We start from the raw sequence: 23535 nt of genomic DNA, 5'->3' as shown, positions 1-23535 counted from the left end.
AAAAAACACAGATAAGCCTGGGGAGATTGAAGAAACTGAATAGATTGTTAATTTATCTTAAGCTTCTATCAGCTTTACCAATTAAAATGCACATTTTATGCTCTTGTTCAGTCTGTTAGGTGTCTCTCTACTTTTTGTAATTGTCTCTTATCTCAAGCATTGATTTTCACTGACAGGAAAGGAGAAAAAAAGAAGTCAAATGCAAACTTGAGGGCTCTGAGTGTAGTGCATCTCCAGTCTCTCTCTATTTTCACCTGCCTGCCTCCAGTCAAAAGGGAAGACATACAATCCAGACAGTGGATAGCCTTCAACTCAAAGGCTGGAGTCTTGGCTCCTAGACGGCCTTCTAGCTTGGTGCTGAACTCAACCGTATTACCAGGTTCCAGGTTCAGCAGCACCTGCCTGAACTCATGGCTGGCCATCAGGGCTATATCCCTGGCTGGGTCCTCTCCCTCCACACCTCCATCCTGAATCATCCCCACTGTCACCTCAAAGCGGTAACTATCAAATCGCTTGACGTGGCAGGTGTGCTTGGCCAGAGTCTTGATCTGACACAGCTCTTCCTCCTCCTGCATCTGGAGCAGTATGGGCACAGCAACAGGACTCACCATAGAATTGGCAGTCAAATTGGCAGTAAGATTTGCAACTGTGGCATTCCTTGGCTCACATCTGGGATACTTCTCCCCATAAAGGCAACGCAGCCAATCCCCCATGAACACTGGCAACATGTTGATGACTGACTGCGCCCCATTCTCTGTCTCGGCGACGCGGACGTGCTTGAAGCGCCCGGTCCAGGTGACTCTGTGTCCTTGCAAGTGGCTACAGAAGATCTGTGTCTGAGCCATGCCTTTGGTCTGCCAAGCTGGGGGCCCACACAATTGGCCGTACTGCCTCCAGGTCAGGGTGGAGTTGTAGACCTTCAGTCCCTCTGAGTGGTACACGTACATCCAGAAGAACAGGATCACCATGGAGATACAGAACAAGATGACTTTGACAGCACCGCGGTGTGTCAGTGAGCGGACCACATCCAGAATGGACATGCTGAATCGTGTCCAAAGCCGCAGGGTGACAGGGATAGCACATACAGCCAAGGTCACGATCACCTTGGTCAGTTCCAGCTCTAGGAACCACTTGACGAGCTGGATGAAGAGCATGGCAGCAAGGCCAAAAGCCAGCACAGGCAGAGCAAACAGGAGGAGGAAGTAGGCCACACAGGTGCGAATGAGACCCACAGGGGAGGAATTCTGGAGGAGCACCACCGAGAACTCACACCACATGAAGCACACTAAGTAGGGAACTAGGAAGCAGTAAGTCCCACGAAAACCACGCATCCTTGCCATCCTGAGGGTAGGTAAGGGGGGAAAGAAATTGAGAAACTTTCAATCATATGGATAGAATAAACACATAGATTGAAATCCCTCTGAAAACCAACCAACATAATGACTGAACTGTTTTTTCTGGTGTGTTAATAGCTACATATACAATGCCACCAGCCGTGTTTGCAATAGAATTAACTACCTAATAAATACACGCTCCAGTGCCACAAACTACAGTGTGGTTCCAGGTACATCCATGCTCATATTCTCCTGCTTACCTGAAGAACAGATAGAAGAGGTACACATAGAGAAGGCAGGGGAGACTCAGCTTCAGCACCACTGACTCCCCTAGTGGCAAAGTGGTGAAGGTACGTCCCAGTAAACGTGGCACCTTCATATTCTCTGGCAGGAACCTGGTCAAGGCACACAAAGATGATGCTACCTGGATTGAAAAACAAAGGATACTTAGCATAGTGCTTAAATAAGAATTTGACACACTCAATTCAAATAAATGACATTGTAGATGTTAGTGTATTTGTCCCTGATACTAGAGTATGCATACTGTATTTCACCAATTAATCGCCCGGGCGTTTAATATGCAAAATCGACTTGGACCCCGGGCGTTTAAAAGAACCAGGCGGCTATTTGCTGCAGGCCTTTATTTATTTTTGCACCAGGTCATTATCGTGATGACAGCTGCTGTCCAACATATTTTCAGTCGGTCGATTTAATATTACGGTACACCCTTTTGTTCTAACGTTAGCTAGCGCTCTTATTTTGACAGAAAACGGAAGTGCCGCACTGTTATTGTGTGGCTAACTGTTTACTTCTGCAAAAATAAGGTGAGTAGCCTTATTTTGGGTTACCTACATATAATGCAAATAATCGCCCCGGCGGTTATTTGGGTGGGCGTTTAATATGCAAAATGCGTGCAGACCCCAGGCGTTTATAAGAACCCGGCGGCTATTTGCGGCTGGGTGATTAATTGGTGAAATACAGTATTTATGTTTTCTGTAATTAAAACAAAAATTATGCCAAAGATTTAAACCCTCTGACCTCTATGACCATTGCTCGCCGTGCATATGTCGCAGCAGTGGGGCTGAGGCTCATGTAGCTGACAGCAGTGAAGAAGATGGCCACAGTAGAGAGTTCAGAACAAGGGATCCAGCCCTTATCAGCTACGGGGAAGGAGAAAATGACGAAGAAGACAGAGACGATAAAATAAAGGTATGGTTCTAGATTGTTCCAACCAAAGTTAGTCTCTGCCTGCTCCACATCCAGCCCTGGTTCGAAACATGTCAGCAGGGACGTCAGAGCCCTGAAGTTCTCCCAAGTCTGAAAACCACAGGGATAGAAACAGATAGCAGGTTAAGAGAAGAAAGAGGTTACTACGAAATAGGGAATAGGTAAACACACACACACACACACACACACACACACACACACACACACACACACACATACAGAGTGGGGTTGCCGAGTGCTGAGGTGCAGAGTGCGTAAAAGTGGCTAATGCTCTGCTGACTCAATAACTGCAGAGCTCCAAACCTCCTCTGGCATGAACATTAGCATACAAACTGTGCGCTGGGAGCTTCATGGCATGGGTTTCCATGGCCGAGCAGCTGCATGCAAGCCTTGAATTTGAATTTTTGTTCAATAAATAATAACATGGTGGAATCTGCTGTGTGTTGTTTTACACCTGAAGTTAGATTTACCTAATTTTAAGACCTGGTAAGGACCAGATGATTTTTAAATTGTCATTCTGTCCTGATATGTAAAACTATAGAACTGAGAGAGGGTGTACTTGATATGTTTGAAAAAGAAAATGACCTTGCTGCTCTGGAAAACGCGCAGAGTACAGATGATCATGGAGATGAAAGAGAGGTAGAAGACAAGCAGAGGGATGACGAAGGCAAACAGGTCAACCGTCAGGTTACTGATGATGAAAAAGAAAATGAGTGCATTAACGTGGTGTGTGGGGATGATGGTGCTCAGCCACTGGACTCCAGCCCGTGACGCCCAATCAATGAGGTGCTCTTTCATCTGTACAATGGCATGGATTGGATACTGCAGCACCTACAGTGAAAACAGACAGAGATGGACAGAAAATGTGGGAATTAATACACATGGGTAAAATAAAGAAATAAGAGTTAGTGATAATTTGAATTAGGTAGCTAGGAAATTAAGATCTTTCCAGTACAAAAGATATTCACTTCAACATTCACTTAAGGATGATTTTATGGAAAAAGCATAATTTCAGAATGTTTCAACAGAGGATACAATATAGAGAGTAATTAGATATGAGTAAGATACCATTAATTGTGATTTGATGTCCATGGCTCTTTTTATGGCTCCATTACGGTTTGTGTCAAGCATCATCCCACTTCGTCCCAAGCTCCAAGAACTTTTGTGGGCCTTCCTGCCTCCTGCTGGGACCAGATCAGTCTTTTACATCAACACACACACAAACACACACATACACACATGGCACATACCAAGACCATTATTATAAGACCATTAGCCTGAATTGCTGTAATAAAGATTAAGAACTATATCTGCATTTCCAGGAGAAAGGCAAATCATTTCAAATTTTGCTAAATGGGTCTTTTACCTTCTCCCCATTGCTCTGGGGTGTAGGACTTTTATTTTGGGGCACATCCTGGTTACTGCTCTGGGGTGCAGTTGGTATGATACCTTGTGCATACTTTTTAGTCATCTCAACAAAGCCATCCAGGTCCACCAACTGGCTGGCTGACAGGACACAAAGCAGGAGATTGTTCAGCACATGAGGACAAACTGTATTCACTCTTGCTCTCTCTCTCTCTGGATACTTACGCTCACTGCTGACCATGCTTTCTAAAACCTTTGGGTCTGGTTTGAGGTTGGGCTTGGAATCTTGCTTGTGGTGCCACCTATTGGTGAGAGATGACCACAACACCACTAAATGACAGCAAAATATTCCCTGGATGTCTGCATGTAATGTAATACTCACCATGGCAGCTGCAAATACTATGAGAAATCACAAAGGGATTATATGATATATTTGGCAGGAATATGCATATTACCACATGCTAGACAGTCCCACAAGACACACTGTATTACTGGATATGTTGTTGATGGTGTTTTGATCCTGCATGCACATGCAAGTGTATGTGTGTGACCCACCTTGCATGGCACTAACATGGTTGACATTTTCCAGCATTTCAGCGACAGCCACCTTCTTCTTCCTGTCAGGGTTCAGCTTCCAGTACATCATCATGGCTGCCTTACGTACAGCCTGCTCAAACCTACTCTCTGTCGACAACTTGCGCACATCTGCTTCATTTTCTGGTGTGATGCCTTGTAGAGAAAGACATGTGATGAAGAAGGTAAGCACCATTACACATGTAAATACCCAGACATGGACATGTGCATGCAAACAAATGTCGCTGTATTTGGTAACATTTACCTTTCTTTTGGATCCAGCAGCGTTGTAGTAGTCTTGCTGCACCTATTCTCCCCTGTTTAGCCGCTTCAATCAGCCAGTGAACAGCCAGACAGTTGTTTAGCTCTGTGTCCTTCTCTTCAGCCAGTATCAGATAATGCTGACCCAGCTGGAACACAGAAGACAAATATATACCTGTTAGAGCTAGCAGGTATGAAGGAGGGGAGAGGTTCATTAATCAGCCAAAATTCAGTTTGTCCTTGGTCAAACTGCAAACAGTTAAAGATGTCAGCATTATAGGACATTAAGGGCATCCGACTGTACAGTAGGGTCTCATAGCTGTCGATTAGAACTGAAACCTTTTGGAATGGCATTATTTTTATAATATCATGTAACATGTGATAATAAGTCAGCTAAAGTAACTTGTCAAAATGCCATTAAAAGTCCCTCTAAATGGGTGGAAAATGCAGCGGACAATGCAATAACACCACATTATTATGTTTACATTAACTGGTGTTTTTTTTTTTTTTTTTTTTCCACAATTATTACGTCATAATGATTCCAACACATTTTTAACTGCTGATGTTATAATAATATTGACCCTTAATAGTTAGTAGATTCTTTTTACTCTTACAAATTATATAATTAGTTGATAATATTACGATGTAATCAGTAACATCATATTATTACATCAAACAGTAACTATCATTATAATTATCATCAGGGTGTAACATGTTTTTAATTGATGATGTAATATACAATGATGACTGTATATGTAAACAGATACTCTAAGTATGTATTGTATGTATATTTTTTAGATCCAGCGTCATGTGTATATACACAGATATTGCATATTGCATTGTATCTAATAAACCTATTTAATCTTATTCTGTTTTTATTTTTTACTTTTACTTTTTGATGTATAGGTTTTATGGAAATGCTTTTCTTGGTGTTAACTACATTTCCCCCACAGGACCAATTTTTTAACAATTATGTCATTTTATCTGGCAGCTTTAACATTATGAGTTGCTACTACCTGTTGAAAATTAAAAAAAAAAAAAAAAAAAATGATAGCTTGTCCCTGTGGGTTTGAAGCTCTCAGTCATAACTAACAACAGTCCTCTCCCAGTGGAAGCAGAGGCCCTAGGGCCATATCAAATGACCGTTTTCTAATCTTAACTGTCATTTCATAACCATCTCCTTTTCTGGCTCCCTTTCTGTCACAGATATTATCATATTTGTAGACACGAGTCAGCTGTATCTGTATTTGGGGTCAAAGTGGGTGAGAGTGGTTGAAAGGGTTGGGGTTTTGTGTGTGTGTGTGTGTGTGTGTGTGTGTGTGTGTGTGTGTGTAGTGTGTGTGTGTTTACTTGATCTGTATAAACTCTCATACACTTGCTTTACTGGCATGGATATTAGTTGAATGGTGTCACCAAAGCATTGAAATACCAATGAATGAAAATAGCAAACAAATACTAATACATGATAAACATCTGCTCTGCTTGGACAGCTCTGTGTGTTTGAGACATTGCATGTCTGACACCTTGTTACTACAAGCATATTTAACCTCTGTAATTAGTGCTAGTCGATGGCGTATCAACTAAAATTAGAGATTACATCAGACATACTAACCCTTCTGGTAATTTCTGAGTGCATATGTACACAACATATGGCATCAGAGAGTCACAGACTCAGGAATTTACCCTTTCAGAGCTGGTGGGTGCTATATACAAAGTCTGGGGTCATCTTGCACCACCAACCCCTTTCTCTTCCAACACCCTCTCCTGTGTTTGTACATGTACATGAGGGGAGGAGGGGTGGAATATTGAAGGAGAAAGAGGGTGTGAATATACTGAGTGAATATTTTAACATGATAAGCATGAATTCATGCTTTAGTGCACTGTCATAGTGTCTGTGATCATATGTGTGCGTGGCTGTATCATGTGCATTATACCATCCTCCAAACGGCTCAAAATAGGCACACATATTCATGACCAGACAGAGTTCCCTGTCACTCAGTGGGACTAAACACACAACAGTGCCAAATACCAGTTTGTGTGTGTGTATGTGTGAGTGTGTGTGTGTGTGTGTGTGTGTGTGTGTGTGTGTGTGTGTGTGTGTGTGTGTTTTCTCACACGGGTCTGTGCTCTAGCATCACCAGCTTTGGCTTTCTCCTCCAGCTGCTCAAAGGTCAAGTTTTCTTCTGGTTCCTCATCTGGAGGATGGAGGAGAACAGAGGAGAGTCACTATAATGTAAACATATGCACATTAACAATCTAAACAGATGTTCTGCGATACAAAATTTATAAGTCAAAATGGTGGAGCTATAAATTTCCTCTAAAAATCATATGCCTTATATCTCGATCCCAGACTTTGTTTTCAAAGGAGATTGACATCCATTCTGTGCACAGAAGATTGAACCAGTCAAACTGGGATTTAAGATCCATGATTAAATAATGCCCTTGCTGTGCATTGATACATCACCAACATCTGCTAATATGCTTTTCATTATTTTTTTTATGAAGGAGCAGTGTGACCCAGTGATGATGTACAAAGCTATTAAAAGCAAGCTATGAATAAATACCAATGACAAATAACTTGTAACATGAGCCTAATAAAAACACATAGGTGGAAAGAACATGTGCATGTGTGCATTTTGAAAGTGCTGTGAATTTGTCTGTCTATGCAGACATGCCAAGCCAATTGGCGTGTCTGCATAGACATTATTGGGCTCTGGCCACCCTGTGCCAAATGTCACACTAGTACTTGTTGATCACATAGATTTTTTTTATAACAGTTACAACCTCCCCAGTGTCCTTTATGCAAAAGGGTTTACTCTCTTTGCCTATATCCTGATATCAAATGTCACAGTCTCTTGTGCACAACTAAACCTTGTATCAGTGCATTAAATTTGTTTTTCTCACTTACAGCAGTGACTTGCCATAAAATGTAAAGAAGGTGAATTTCCATTTTTTTCACATCAGGAGTTAGTAATATCAGTTTCTCACAAGAATTTATATAAATCAAACCTAAAGAGATCTCAGTGGTTCTAATATGGTTCTAAATGAATCAAATTGAATATTCCCGAGAAGAGGATTCTCTGCCCTAAATGAGTTTATGATCAAAGCTACATCTAGTTTCCCAGAGGCTCTCTTAGCTATTTGATGCTTCCCTATCATTTGTGTCAAGAGGTAAGGCAAGTGCAAGTGCCTACATACAGTAACTATGTACGGTTATGTGCTTGCCTGTCTTTACCAGTCAATCTTGCTCTAAAGAATACAAGGGGATGGTCTATACACCTCGAATTCAACCTCTCCTTCTCCTGAATTGACAGTCACATTCACAATGCCAAACAGGACTTCAAATATCTGCATGTTAGTCAAAAGGAAATTTTCACTCTGACTAAGGGAGATATTTTGCCCAGGGCAAGGTTACTATGCTACACTTTAGTGGCCTTGTCACCACAGCACAGCGAGAGACCTGTGCTCTCTGGTTTCAGTTTTTAGTGCCATCAAATCTTGCAATGTGTAATTTCATCCCAAACTCCAAAAGAAGGGGTTCTTACCTTCCTCCTCTGCTTTGGCATCCTCCTCCTCTGCTTTTCTAATTCTTTCATTTATTATCACCCGCTTGGCCATGGCTGCAAAAGTACGCTTGGTGGGAGCAGGGGGAGAAGTGGAAGGGACTGTGGTAGCAGATGGTGAGGAGATGGTCATGGTACTGGTAGCAGAACAGGCTGGTATGGAGCAAGAGGGAGGAGATTTTGTTGCAGGGTTATGGGCCAAGCTTGTGGGAGTAGGAGAGGCAGCAGGAAGTGTTGGCGAAGGTGTACATTTGGATACTTCAGGGATAGAATGAGTGGGAACATGAACGAGTGGTATTTTGGTTGTTGCGGGAGGTATAGCTCTAGAGGAAACAGCAGGAGACATGTGTTTAGATTTGCCTAAAGGAGGATGAGTTTTCATCTCTTTTGAGAGTGATGATGAAGAGGAGATGGATGAGGGCTTGGATGAAGGGATGGAGTGGACGGCTACAGGAGAGGAAGACGAAGACAGGGATGGAGTGGAAGATGAGGAAGCAGAAGTGGATTTAGGGGGTTCAGTGTTGGTTTCTGTGGAGGTCGGAGGTGTGGTGGGCTGAGAGAGAGCAGGAGAGGGGTTACCGGAGACGAGGGGAGGAGGAATGTGGGAACTTTGGCGGGGGGGCAGGGAGCCCCCATCCAGGACAGGGCATGACCCCTCAGTGTTGACATCAGTAGGTGAAGATGGGAGATCCATCTCCATCTGTCCTGGGATTAAGAAGAATGAGTAACATATTTATCACATAACTAATGTCAACCCTGAACTGCAGCAATATAATTGACAGTACGCTTTAAGTCAGCTAATTTCAAGTTAAAAGCAGATACTCAACAGGGCAGAGGTTAATGTTAACTCCCTGTGACAAGAAATTGGAGGACCCATTCCTCTGGACATTTTAGCCCCTTCCTACACTTAAAATATGACACCTTCCCCTTGAAAGGAAAGGAGAATGAGTTCTGACAGGACGGCAGAAGAGACAGTCCCTATCCATATGTAGGTCAACACATCTAAAGGAAATAACAGTTTTAGCAGTTTATCTATAAAAATGCAGTAAAATAAACACAAAGTGGCATGCCTTTAATAAAGTTTTAAAAGAAAACTGGTGAGGAAAAAGCTAGAGTTATTCATCTAATATGTTAGTGAGGTATGTAAGTGGCAGACACATAACCCAGTTAATCTTCCCTTGAGTGCTTTGCTTGCACATGCACACACATGGACTATTAAGCAAGTATGGGAATTCTGATTTCATGCCAAGTTTGTATTTTGTCCACACACTGCCTACGTCACAGAAAAAACAAAAAACAAACAAGAAAACCACATCAGCGAACCTTACTTGTGATCTAACTTGCCAGGTTTCTTCAAGGCATCAATTAATTCCCTTTTAAGTTATAAGTAAGGGCTGAACTGGCTCCATTTTATTGCACCCACCGCGGCGACACCAGAGACATACTGTGTGTGTCAGCCGCTGCGTCTCCAGTCCACAAAAAACTCGACACGCCCTCTTAAAATAGACTTTCCTCTCATTGGTAGTACCAAACGTCCATCAGAGGACTACCATAGCTGATTGGTTATGAGAGGCTACAGAGAGGGCTTGTCACTGCTTCGGCAAAGTATTGTAACGAGCATTTCTCATATTTGCAGGCTTTTACATGAAGTCTGCGCATCGGTTCAAACTGTCCCCCTAATATACCTTGTGATTTAAAAACAAAACTTTTGTCTCAGAAATGATGAAGTGGTTTTGAAATAGCGCTATGTCACAATGTAAGCGCAGTCTAAGCAGATTATCAGCCACTTGAGGTTTCAGGTCAAAGCCATACCCTTTAACGAGTCAATCTCCCTCTCATATGGCACTAGTCAGTAAGAACAACTGTTGCAACTGCATGGGAGAATTAAGGCCAAAGCAAACCTGTTCTTTTTTTTTTTTTTTTTTTTTTTTTTAGAATAAAGCATAAAAAATCCATGTACTATCCTATCCCCGAATGTCTCTACAAACGCAAAATGTATTCTTACATGTTCATTAGTAATTATTTTCGATCTTCATATGCCCTGTTGACATCATTGGCAATCTGGTCAGATAAACCATATTTCCCGCGAATGCCATTTACATATTCTGTGTTGCACCGAACAGGCCTATATTCTGTTAGATCCCCTGATATTTGGATATAGGCTATTTATTGCTTGTGTTTTGATGTTATTGGCAGAACCAGCATTTTCCCCCATAGGAGCTGTCCAAGTGCGCAGGTTCTGAAAAAAACAGGGCCAAGTCTCTGCTGGACTGGTCTCTCTCTCTCTCTCTCTCTCTCTCTCTCCAGGGTACCATGAAGGCAATCTGTTGCTGCCTGGAAGAAGTGTATTCGACTTTCAGTGTCATCAATAAACATCCCATTATCACAGAGGACATTCGCAACAATGAAAAAGCAAACGGGGAATCTGCAGCCTACCTGGCAGCAGGTTGCACTCCCGCATCCAGTAATACCTGCAGTGTGTTTCCCTCGAGGCCTCATGTTATGCAATACACCAGACCCTCCCAGTGAAACAGCGGCACTGAACTCTGAAGGCCCAACAGGCCATTTACCAATCTGTCTCCCCCTCCAGATGTGGGTTAAAAGATGACACTGGCTGCTTTAATCCGCTGATGTTGTGACTTGCTCAGCACGCAGAGCGCCATCCCCCACTTTATCAGGCGAAAAGGGGGAGAGAGAGAGAGAGAGAGAGAGAGAGAGAGAGAGAGAGAGAGAGAGAGAGAGAGAGGTGGAAAGGATGGACGGGTTGTCCCTCTGTCTGTGGGTTTGAGTGTGCGTGTGGTCTCATAACTGGGCTCCTGCGGCGCTAATGCTTCACATCAAAACTAGTTCACTCTGACACACTCCGCCACTCCTCCTACAGCTCAGCCGAATCTGGAGCACTGCATCATTTCAGAGAGAGAGAGAGAGAGAGAGAGAGAGAGAGAGAGAGAGAGAGAGAGAGAGAGAGAGAGAGAGAGAGAGAGAGAGAGAATGTGTGCGTGCTGCATCCTTGGGTAGCCTAGAGAGAGCTTCTTTTCACAATTCACAGCACCGCCGAGTCTGAGAGCGGCTGCCTGAGAGGCGAGACTGGCCGTGACCCGATTAGAAATAACACGTAGACAACAAGCGAGGCCGTCTCCATCATTTTGGGTTGGGGAAAGTCCTCGTCTGCCGCGCAAGTTACAATGTCCGACTGCAGGAGGCAGTGGAACCGGGAGGATGAGCTGCCGGTCTACCTGGCGGGACCGATCACCACCGGGCCGAGCCAGCGCAAATCTTACGGTATGTTCAGTTCTGTGGAGGGAGCGTTTGAAAGCAAAACCATAGACTTCGACAACTACGCAGTTGGGAGGAAAGGGAGCCGCACCCCGAGAAGTGGGAGCCGGGAGAGGGTCCTGGACGCAGGTGACCCGACCAGCAAGACGTCCAGCGAGCCCCGAAGCGGGTCACTGCTCAGTTCGCCTGGGGAGAGGGACGACGGACAGCCCGGTGTTGAGATCAGCTATCCCTCCAGGAATGAAAGCCAGAACGGGAAGGTGGGGTTGATGATTTCATATTTCATTTTAAGCTTTCTGTCTCGGTGGCGTTCTGGTTGCAGTTCTGCTGTGGCAAAATCTCGGATGAAAAGGCACATATGCTCGTTTGGTTGTTAATTTTAGAGCTGATGCCATTAGGCAGCAAAAAAGAAAAGAAAAGAAAAAACACACCTTTAGGCCAAGTCTAACCTACTTCGGTGACGCTTTCTGTTAAAGAACTACACTGCGAGACGAAAATGTAGGCCTATATATTCTAAACCTATCATCGATCTAAAGTAAAATAAAGTGAAATATTGACGTGCGTCTGAATTATTTTGTTTTTGACTGATAGTAGGCTATGTTACCGTCAGTGGATACAACTAGACGCCTTTGTGTTTTTTTCTGAAACAAGCTCCCAGGAAATGTTTGCTTGAGGCGTTTGAGTCTGCATATATGATGAACTTTTGCGCTGCATTGCAGTTTGGCTATTCTACATGTAATACGCCGGCAACGCTCTGGCAAAACAACTCCAGAAATATGCCAACGTTCTTACGCGTGTCTAGACAACAGACTCCCATCGTCAAGTGTCCAGTGCTGATTTGGACAGCGACAGGCGGACATTGTCTTTCTCCTCTCACGTGCTAGGGGCGCTCCTGTCTCCGTTATTTTTCTCGCACGGTGAACACTAAAAGGCAGACGCCCTCTCTCTCTCGCACGCGCGCGTGCACAGAAATTTGTCGTTATCTCTCCGCCCGGGGAGTTGGGCGCGCTCTACGCATCCTCACGCAGCCGTAGGGTGGCGGATTCACTGCTGTCCCTCTATCTCGCTCTCACACTCTCCCTCTTTCACACACACATACACACGGAGACAATAACTAGCACACAGGGGGAGACAAAGGGGCGCAGAGCGCAGCGCAGGGCGCCGGAGTCACCGTAACCCGCTTCTGAGTTGACAGCCCTGGGTCACAGCGACGGAGAGAGCATGTCTGGGACCAGTTATCAGGGGAAGAAGAGCATCCCCCATCTGACGGTAAGAGACCGGCCTGGCTTGCGGCGTTGGCCGGAGAGTCTCTCCGCTATAGTCTGCAAATCCCTGCTCCCAATACCGGCAGAGGGGATTAAATTCTTAGTGTGGTGGCAAAGAGCAGAAGGCCCATTTGCAGTTTCTTCTGTCTGAAACAGCAGACCCGAGACATAGACAGAGGTGACAATTCTTGACCACTGTGTGTCAAATCGAGCGAGTCCTCTCACTCAGGGTTGGAGATGGTTGTATAATCACGCCGCCTGTCAGAGAGATTATCTCTATTGACGTGCACGCGATGTGACGGTCGAGCCGGGGGTTGCACAGGGTCCAGAGACCATGACTTGCACAGCACAACACAAAGGACTGGGATTGAGTTTTTTCTTTTTCTTTTTTTTTTCTTTTTTTTTTTTTTTTGAAAAGGGAGGCATCTCTGCCTTGCTATGTTGAAGCGCGCATTCTGCAACAGAACACCTCCTCTTTCATCCTAAAGTATGTCTGAAGTGCCAAATTAAAAACCAAAGGCAACAAACAGTGATGTTACTTAACATACGCTTTCATAGTGTAGATACAAAGGAACACATAGAGATAAACCACTCCTCTTCAAGTGCAGAATGCTTTGTTGTATTCAAATCTTTCCATTTATTGGCTATAGAGGACCAGCACTCAGTAAGGTTGTCAGCTACCGTCATCTCGAACCATGCATGATCGGCGGTTACCATGGAGATCATCTTCCTTGTGCAGCTACCAGTCATCCCTAATGGTAGAAGAGGGTGTAGACAGAGACGTGCTTTTTTTTTTATCATTGTGCTTCTAACTAGTCTCTATTTGACTGGTTGTGCTTCTTACCCAATCATATATTTAGCAAATGGAGGCTGAAAAAATATTAATTGTTTGTGAGACCCCACCCAAGTATGGCACTTCTGTGGTTAGACATGTCTGACCTCCCACATTGCCACACTGTACTTTGTCATGGTATTGCCATGAAGCCAAGCATTACATAAGTAACTGTACAATAGTCTGACATGTCATAGCTGGAAACAAACCTGCTGGTCCTTCTCCTTCCCCCTCTCAGTGCATTTCTCTCCACCTCTCTATCCCTCTCCCCTGCAGAGTGAAAGGCTGTTGATCAAAGGGGGCCGAGTGGTCAATGATGACCAGTCTCTGTATGCCGATGTCTACATTGAGGATGGGCTCATCAAGTGCGTATTCATGACAAAATATGTTAAAGAAATATAGAGGAACATATGTACAGATAATAGGCTTATTTGATTCAGGACATCTTAATAATTTCCAGATATGATGGGTTCACCTCTACACATTCATATTTCCTGATTGCTTTTGCTTTTCCATCCCTTTATCTTCCACAACTCCTTTTCACCAACACCAATCAACTTTCCTGCATCATGCCTTTCTCCTTCTTGTCCTCCATCCCCCCTCTCTAACAATCTATATACACCTGATCCTTGGGTAGGCAGGTGGGTGAGAACCTGGTCGTTCCGGGGGGTGTGAAGGTGGTCGAGGCTAAAGGGCAGATGGTGATACCAGGGGGAATAGATGTCAACACCTGTCTTATGAAGCCCTACCTGGGCACACAGCCTGTTGATGACTTCCTCCAGGGCACAAAGGCTGCACTGGCTGGGGGCACCACCATGATCAGTGAGTGTGGTTTTGAATGTGCATTAATATCTTGATGCATTCAAACAAATGTACACTGTAGCTCACATGCATACACATACACACACATTCAAGTGTGCAAAACTACACTACACAGTCTGTCCATCCTAATCTTTGACATTTTGCCCTATCAGTTGATCATGTGACCCCTCAGCCTGGAGACAGCCTGCTGGAGGCGTTTGAGCACTGGCAAGAGGCTGCAGATAGGAAGGCATGCTGTGACTACTCCCTTCATGTTGACATTCCCCAATGGCATGGGGGTGTCAAGGAGGAGCTGGAGCTGCTGGTGCAGGAGAAAGGTACAGAGTAGTAGATGTTTTTTTTTTTTTTTTTCTTTTCTGTAAACTAGTATTTTGTAGTTTGGCTCATGTAATCATGGTTTTGCCTCCATATTGACCCAACAATTGGGATAGATTTAGAAACATTTTGGCCCAGTACAGAATCCTCTTACGCTGGAGACACATGGCTGTTGCACAGTGGAAATCCATTGTTTTCATTGCTGTGCTGTCATGGTGGGAATGTGTTAAATTTGCTTGTAATCTGTTTTGAACAAAAAGACACAATCTGTGTTGGGCCAGCCACAAAAAAAGTTATAAATCGAGGCTGAGATGCTTGACTAAAACATTCTCTGTATGATTGCTATTATAAAGTTAAAGGCCAGATTGAGATTTTTTGAGTTTGAACTTTACCTTCCTCAACATTGCCTTTATATATTGAAGAAAGGTTTCTGATTTTCTCATTTTCCCCAACCTTTCTACCTTTGTCAGGTATCAACTCCTTCCAAGTTTACATGGCTTACAAGGACGTGTTCCAGATGACAGACACTCAGGTTGGTTTTACACTGTCATGTTCACTAATCACACATATAATAGGCACACAGTATATAACACAAGTGCTATGGGGGCAAAGATAACATTAGAATTTCTTTATGATAAATTACATCTCTTTGTTTCTTTCTCCCCTCTCTTTCTCTCAATCTCACTTTCTCTTTTCCTTTCCTCAGCTTTATGAGGCTTTTTCCTTCCTGAAGGAGCTGGGTGCTGTGGTGTTAGTTCATGCTGAGAATGGAGACCTAATTGCGCAGGTAGATACCACCTAAATCCCCTTTATTTTTTTCAAAGTATCAAGTGCCCTACACTGCTTAGCATTGTCAAAATCTACCCTCTTGATTACTGCCACAGTTTTTTAGTGGTGAAATAAATCACAATATATATTTTGTATGAATATTGAATGATACTGTTCCACCTTTCTAATGTAGTTGCTCACTGCGGTGTCCACTGCAGTGGAGATCCTCATGTTACATAACTTTATAGCTCTCAGAGAGAGAGGATTAATGCTGCTGTTGCTGCTGCTGAGGATGACAGGTTTATTGGCGGCCACCATGGCTCCTGACCATGATTATACTAATGATGATGATGTAACCTTTATTAAAATGATGGTGAGGGTGCTGATGCTGGTGACAGCCATGGTGATAATAGTGGTGGTGGGGATGATGCAGAAAAAATTAATTGAGGGTGCTAAATAATGATGGGAGAGGTTCAGGTGGTTCATAACAATGATGGCAGTGATGATAATGCAGATGAAGACGATAAAGGCTGCTTTTATCTGTCGTACAGGAACAGAGAAAAATCCTCAGCATGGGTATCACTGGACCTGAGGGCCATCCACTGAGTCGCCCTGAAGAGGTGATTTGATTTACTCTTTCCTTTAAATCCATCCATGCCTGCATCCAACCATCCATCCATGCCTGCATCTGTCCATCCCTCCATCCCTCCATCCATCCATCATTTTAGATTTTAACATTTTCTTTCTTTTTGCCATGCAGCTGGAGGCTGAGGCAGTGTTCCGTGCCATCACTCTTGGCAACCGTGTCAACTGTCCTGTTTACATTACCAAGGTGATGAGCAAGAGCGCAGCTGACACTGTCACCCAGGCCCGGAGGAAAGGTCGGCCTCTGACCTTCTCTTTCTTCAATTCAGTTCAGTGCAATTCAAATTAATACAATGTGCTTTATTGGCATTAATTCAATTCAGTATATATTGCAAAAGCTTTGGTAGTAACCAGTAAGGATAACATTAAGAATGGTGACAAAAGATTAGTTCAATGAGAAAATAAACAAACACAAAAACGGAAAAATAAACAAACTGGCAACAAGACTCATAAACACACCTTTTCACTCTTACTTTATTAACTATTACCTATTTTCTGTCAACCACAAGTTAATCATTTTATGTCTGATTGTCTTACATCGTTTTTAGCAGTGTCCATTTAAATGTGCTCTAATGGCATACTGCTGAACTATAAACCTCCCCACCCCCTCCTGTTTTCCTCCCCAGGTTCTGTTGTTTTTGGAGAGCCAATTACAGCTAGCCTGGCCACTGATGGTTCTCACTATTGGAGCAAGAACTGGGCTAAAGCAGCTGCCTACGTAACTTCTCCACCCCTCAGTCCTGATCCCACAACCCCAGACCACCTCCACACACTGCTGGCCTGGTAAGATAGAGTTCTTTAGAGAGGCAAGCATTTCATTTGAACAAAGAGAAAGCATAGAGAAACTTCAAGCCCAGGATGCAAGCTGAATAAATTCACTGTGGTCATGTACAGGTTATAACTTGACTCAGGGTATTTCATTTGCTGTTATAATAATGCTGCTAATTGCTGCCAAAATACTGCTAAAATTTGATTCATAGTAATATGATACATTTGTAATTTTGGAATGAAAACTGTATTACTTTTCTACAGAATTAAGGCAGTCAAAATACCCTGTATAACCTCTGCACAATGTGAAATGTAAATTGGCTCCATGATATCCAAGGAGATAGGAGTGTGGATCTAACTTTGACTGTCTGTCCTTAGAAGTTAGTTTGGTATTCATACCACAGACACCTGCTGGTACAATGCACAATGGCAAACCTGTGTCCGTGAAAGGCGAAAATACATGTAAATGTAGAGAAATAAAAACTGTATGCAAAAAAGAGAGGGACACAAATACAGAATGGGAGCAGGTGAGACAGAAAAGGTAACATAGACAAGATGTAATAATGCAAAGGGATTATATAATCATCTGGAAGCTGCCTCAGCTGTTTACAAAGTCAAGTCCATTATTAAAAGTGAGCAAAGTTTTAATTCATGACTATGAGTGTCCTACTACAGAAGGTAATAGACAAAGTGCACTAGACTACCCCTACTTTGTTTTTTCACCTCAAAGACACATACACAGATGCATGCACACACAGATGCACGCACACACACACACGCACGCACGCACGCACGCACGCACGCACGCACGCACGCACGCACGCACGCACGCACGCACACACACACACACACACACACACACAGCATCCCGCTGTACACCTTTCGCTGTCCCCAATTCCATAAATAGCACAGGAACTAGAATCCTTCATCATCTGTTGCCTTGACTACCAGTGCTCCCCTCCACCTCCTCTTTGCTCCTCCTCTCTCCTCCTCTTCCTCTACCCTTCCACCCCCCAATCCCCCACCCCCCATTCCCTCCTCAAGGCGGGCCCATGCTGTCACAGCAGTGGCGTGATACTGCTCTTGTCTTTGAGGTTCTGCTGAAGTGACAGGCTATATTTTTAGCTTAGTTTTTGGAGAGGTGAACAAAGGAAGAGCGCAGAAACATTTCAGTGAGGCCTATTATTTTGATAGCAAGTGTTCTCATGACATACTGGGGATGATCCCATGGCCCACTATCATGTAATAATCGCTATAATTAACAAATGAACAGAAGGATTTGGATGAGAAATTGTGATAATGAGACCTCATTACAGGTGAAATTCAGCCTATTGTATATCACAGAGACAGTAAGCATATGCATCGACATCTTATTAGTAATGCAGTCTATCTTTAATGTGCTCTAGTTAAACCTTCAGGGAACAGTACTGCAGCTGTGTTGCACCATTCTGAGTGGCTCAGCAGGGTGGCCTGGTTGCCCTATGCCAATATATGACTGGTACTATAACTTACACTGTGCTGCTCAATAAGGACACCTTGTGGCTGGTAGAGGGAATGTCTGTAGATCATTATTGCCAGGGTGAAAACACTGGATCTGGTTCAACCTGCAGCCATGAACATTTTCATCATTCATCTGAACACCCCCCCCCCCACCCCCCCAACACTTAATTTATAGATAAAAACCTCACAAGAATATGCGGTGATAATATCATAGCTAGCAACAATAACAGCTTAAGAAATTAAACCAATACATAAAGGATACATGGATCTTGTCATTGTGCTATCATCGATACAGTGGGGACCTGCAGTTGGTGGGCAGCGCTCACTGTGCGTACAGTGTGTCCCAGAAGGCCATTGGCAAAGATGACTTCACCCTCATCCCTGAGGGAACCAATGGGATTGAGGAAAGGATGGGTTTTGTCTGGGACAAAGCTGTGGTGAGCACTGTGTATGTGTGTGTGTGTCTTTGTGTGAGTGCGGTATAGCTGTCTGTCTGTGTGGTACATTTGCTTGTTTCATCTATCATTCTAAGCATCCACTTCTCTGTCTCTTAGGCCATGGGGAAGATGGACGAGAACCAATTTGTTGCTGTCACGTCTACCAATGCTGCCAAAATCTTCAACCTGTACCCACGTAAAGGCCGGATAGCAGTGGGCTCCGATGCTGACATTGTTATCTGGGATCCTGACAGAATCAAGACCATCACTGCCAAACTCCAGCAGTCGGTGAGGACAAAAAGATTGAACAAGGTGGCAAGAGGGAGGGAAGAGAAGAGTAGGAGAAGAGAGATAATGAGGAAAAGAATAGAGTAAAAGAATTACACTAATATACAAATATAGTATATAGCCAGCAGCTGGGGGAGGAAAGGCACAGAAATTATTTAATAGGGGGAGGAGAGGCACTGCAGCAAGGAGTCTGCATATGAGAGATGGTAGAGTGTGAAATAGGATAAAAAAAAAAAGAGAAATCAGAGGAGGTGGAGAGAAACCCAGACTATGTTTCTAAATGAGACTTATGCTGAAAATTCAGGCAAGCTTGTAAATATTGTGAGCTATGTGATACTATACTGCTGTGTGGTGAGAAGAATATTGTCACACTGTAAGCATTACTCACAAACACCATCAGGTCCTGAGGTTGTATGTTTAAAACAAACTGGAATGCAGCTTGAAAAGTTACTATGAATTTAATCTTTCAACACTGAAGAAAAAAAAGCTAAATTCATAACAAGGAGAATGGCATCACAGGTGAAATTTTGCCATGTGAGCTGCCATGCAGTACTATACAATGAAGATGGTAAATCCTGGTTAATGTATTCAGTCTGTCATGCCACTCTCAAAGACCCTATTCCAGGCTGGTGCTGGCTTTAGGTTATAATCCCCCTCCACCCCTCACCCATTCTATGCTACCATCTCTCTGCCCATCCCCCTTTACCCGCATTGTCACATTTTCTTAATGCCTCCAGCCTTCCCCCCCTTTATTCCACTCCTCTTTTGCCTGCATCTTAGTGCATCTATTAGACATTATGTCTCATTTACCCTCCTTCATCTATTCCACCTTGCTGGAACAACGATACTAGCTGAAAAGTATAGTAAAACTGGGATTAAGCATAATAAATTACAATTCAACCTTTTTCATATACCAAACAGTTTGGTATGTATGAAAAAAAAATGAAAGAACTGCCTCTTTCTCTACTTAAATCCAATTTTCTCCCTCTCTGTGTCTTTCTCTTTTGTTATCCCACCCCACACAGGCTCTGGAATACAACATCTTTGAGGGTCTGGAGTGCCGTGGTGGTCCATCGCTGGTATTAAGTCAGGGTCGGGTGGTATATGAGGAAGGAAAGCTGCAGGTTCAGCAGGGTGCTGGTCGCTTCATTCCACGGAAGCCCTTCCCGGACTATGCCTACCAGCGCATTAAGTTCAGGAACCAGGTACAGCATATACATGGCTTAAAAGGCTGACATTTCTTAAGCAGTATCTCACTATGTTACACTATCATGTTTAAAATCAGTTACCCAAGTATGATGCATTGGACAATAAACATCATGTGTTAGTTGAGGCATTCAGCCTTTCCTCTTGCTGTCCCCAGCCATGCTTGAAAATAGGACATATGTCCTGAAAACTCATACAAACAAATTATTTTCAATGAAATGAGGAGTCCTTTCTAAGGGTGTTTAGTTTTGGATACTCAACTCAAACTTTATTTATAGAGAACATTTAAAACAACCAGGGTTGACCAAAGTGCTGTACAGATTAAAATCAGCCTGGATGATAACAATTACAATAAACAAAATAAATACTAAAATACATAAACACAATGCTATAAAATAGAATAAAATAAATTTAAATTAAATTAAAATTAAAATTTTGCCAAAAGTCCATTTAAACTCGATTAAAAGCCAGGGAGAAGAGGTGTGTCCTTAGGGAGGATTTAAAAACCTCAATCGATCCCACGGAGCGGATGTGCCAGGGCAGGTTATTCCAGAGCCTAGGGGCCGCCGCCACAAAGGCTCGGTCACCTTTGGATTTTTGCCTCATTTTTGGGGTGACCAGTAGCAGCTGGTTGGAAGATCTCAATGTTCTGGCAGGGGCATAGATACGTAAGAGCTCAGTCAAGTACTGGGGGGCTAGGCCATTGAGAGCTTTAAAAACAAACAATAAACTTTTAAAATCTATTCTAAAAGCAACCGGGAGCCAGTGCAGTGAAGCTAGGACAGGGGATATGTGGTCACGCTTGTGTTTGCCAGTGAGAAGATGGGCAGCTGCATTTTGTACCAAGGATACAGGTCATTTTGTTTCAGAAGGATAACTTGATGACATTACTTTGTGTTCATGTCTTCGTGTGTTTACTATCCAGGTGAAGGGCAGGCATGGTGTCTCTCGTGGGATGTATGATGGCCCTGTGTATGATGTTCCTTCCACCCCCAAATACATCACTCCTGCTCCATCAGCTAAAACTTCACCCACCTCTCACCAGCCTCCACCAATACGCAATCTTCATCAATCCAACTTCAGCTTATCAGGTTAGAGAAATATATTATCACAGACATAATATAATTTTAAGACCTGAGGAGTCTCTTAATTTGCACTGTATCCTAGATGGAACTGGGTTATGAGGATATAATATTTTTTTTTACTGTGGTCAAAATTTGCAGCAGGTATGGCTTCACAATATAGGATTTTTGTGCTGCAAGAAAGGAGACATAATATACATGAGATTTTAAAAAAACAAAAACAAAAAAAACAATAAGCAAGATATTTGAAGTAAATATCACATCCTGCCATTTCAATTTTTCAGGGGCGCAGATTGATGACAACGTCCCTCGTCGCTCTGGCCACCGCATCGTAGCACCACCTGGTGGCCGCTCCAACATCACCAGCCTTGGTTGAACACTTGACTGTGCACAGGTCGTGGTTGGGGTTTCACCTCTTGAGTGTGTGTGTGCGGGTGTGTGTGTGTGTGTGTCTGTGTGTGTGTGTCTGTGTGTGTATGATTGAGAGTGTGAGCACACTGGCATGGATGAATATATTTGTTTTTGTTTTTTTGGTACAATGTGTGTATGTTAGATTCCAAGGACACAAAATGTTTTTTTTTTTTTTTTTTTTTTTTTTTTTAACCCTTTATGATTTGTCACCTTGCATGAGTCTGTAGTTACCAAGAAACATCAGTTGCACATTTACTCTTCCAGTACAAGAATAGAATTATTTATTCTTACAATCAGTTGCTTAATTCAAACAAACTCAAAACTCACAGACTCACTCATAATTGCACTCACACACACACAGAACCAATGTTGGACCCCTACAAACACCTAAATGTGAACCCAGCATAAAGTCAAAATGTTATAATGTTGTCATCTCCTTCTCCACGACCACAACTTCCTCCTCCCTCTTCCTTAATTGTCACTTTTTATGGGTCTGCTCAGACACGGTGCTCCTATCCACTCCTCTCAACCCCTCTGGACAGCTGAAGAAATAACGGTTTTCTCCTGCATCCAATTCTCAGCATCTTTGCAATATCAGTTTTCACTGTGGCTCAAGTGGGTTGGTTATACATATTGCATGGACATGTTTTTAGATGTTACACTACTTGTGGTTTGTTGTTACAACAGAGGTACACTAAATTTATATTCCAAGCACATTTACTGTTGTATTCGACATCACAAAAATATTGTAACTAATCTTATATTGGAAATTGCTTGCTTTATACACATGAAAAATACTCACTGTGGATACAGCGAGCTATTACCAGCTTCAGAAGCACATTTGTTATTGTATCACCTCAATAAAAACAATTCATCCTCCTCCACTAACAAATATCACAAACTTTATGCAAATGTATCAATAAACTTCTATAATGTGTGAACCAACGAAAATGGCTAAACAGTTGAAACAAATACAAAATCATGGTAGTAATCTCAAACTGCAAAACAAATTTCTACTAGGTAGATTACTGTACCTATATTATGGAGTTTCAAAATTAAAATGTATGATGTGTGTGATAGTTATGTTGTTTGCCAATCACTCCTGCCAGAAATAGATCTTTGTTGTGATGACATGCTGAACTCACTGCTGTAAAAGGGCTTTTGCTCCCACTGTTCTTCTTTAAACCTTAACTTCTTTATACCCGTACTTTTTAAACTGGTTTTATCTGATTAATTCTGGGTGTTTTCTCGGTTATGGTGCATTTAGTGTTTCTCTGCCACTCTGTTTTGTTGCTGTTGTTTGGTGTCTCCAATGGAACCATTAATAATCAATAAACACGACTGTTGTGAGACAATAAAACAAATAAATATTTGCCAGAGTTTATTGCTTTGATAACTCAGATTCAAAAGTGCATACCTTTTCAAAGTTAGCACATGCTGCTGATTGGCATACATCTTATTATAACTTGACTGTATAGTTGATATTGACACATAAACACAATTAACACAGAGTACTATACATACATATTTCAATTTCCTGTTTAACTTGCCTCAGTTATTGCAATAATAGAGATTCATATTGCCTGTATATATGTCA

General features: G+C 42.8%; 2 protein-coding genes across 4 annotated transcripts; one reads left to right on the top strand and one right to left on the bottom strand.

Moving 5' to 3' along the window:
* Positions 1 to 152: 152 nt before the first annotated feature.
* wfs1a (Wolfram syndrome 1a (wolframin)) lies at positions 153 to 10784 on the bottom strand. The gene is given in 13 exon segments (XM_030055668.1): positions 153 to 1341; positions 1595 to 1758; positions 2373 to 2651; positions 3147 to 3392; positions 3630 to 3761; positions 3928 to 4067; positions 4152 to 4206; positions 4209 to 4228; positions 4482 to 4655; positions 4765 to 4909; positions 6876 to 6955; positions 8306 to 9028; positions 10760 to 10784. Coding segments are annotated over 13 exon segments (3372 nt in total).
* Positions 10785 to 11321: 537 nt separating this feature from the next.
* crmp1 (collapsin response mediator protein 1) lies at positions 11322 to 23311 on the top strand. 3 transcript variants are annotated; one of them, XR_003929737.1, is made up of 15 exons: positions 11322 to 11859; positions 13973 to 14061; positions 14334 to 14518; positions 14671 to 14835; positions 15304 to 15365; positions 15540 to 15620; positions 16153 to 16221; positions 16362 to 16482; positions 16873 to 17029; positions 18810 to 18951; positions 19069 to 19239; positions 20265 to 20444; positions 21371 to 21536; positions 21812 to 21958; positions 21995 to 23311. XR_003929737.1 is itself a non-coding variant. In XM_030075044.1 (14 exons), exons 1-14 carry the CDS (start codon positions 11509 to 11511, stop codon positions 21901 to 21903), a joined length of 2031 nt encoding a protein of 676 aa, XP_029930904.1. In that variant the 5' UTR covers positions 11322 to 11508; the 3' UTR covers positions 21904 to 23311. The 3 variants fall into 3 exon arrangements, 2 of the variants coding, with proteins under 2 accessions (XP_029930904.1, XP_029931024.1); XM_030075044.1 differs by having other exon boundaries at positions 21812 to 23311; XM_030075164.1 differs by lacking the exon at positions 11322 to 11859 and adding an exon at positions 12728 to 12868 and having other exon boundaries at positions 21812 to 23311.
* The last annotated feature ends 224 nt before the right edge of the window (positions 23312 to 23535 follow it).

The sequence above is a fragment of the Myripristis murdjan genome, chromosome 1, assembly GCF_902150065.1.
Source record: "Myripristis murdjan chromosome 1, fMyrMur1.1, whole genome shotgun sequence".
Lineage (NCBI taxonomy): Eukaryota > Metazoa > Chordata > Actinopteri > Holocentriformes > Holocentridae > Myripristis > Myripristis murdjan.
Note: the sequence above shows the minus strand (reverse complement) of the source record. Positions and strands in the feature narration are given on the sequence as shown.

Coding starts and splice junctions, on each gene's coding strand:
- crmp1 (XM_030075044.1), top strand. CDS start 11,509: ATGTCCGACTGCAGGAGGCAGTGGAACCGGGAGGATGAGCTGCCGGTC. Junction 14,836..15,303: donor GCTGCTGGTGCAGGAGAAAG/GTACAGAGTAGT, acceptor TACCTTTGTCAG/GTATCAACTCCTTCCAAGTT. Junction 19,240..20,264: donor CTGCCAAACTCCAGCAGTCG/GTGAGGACAAAA, acceptor CACCCCACACAG/GCTCTGGAATACAACATCTT.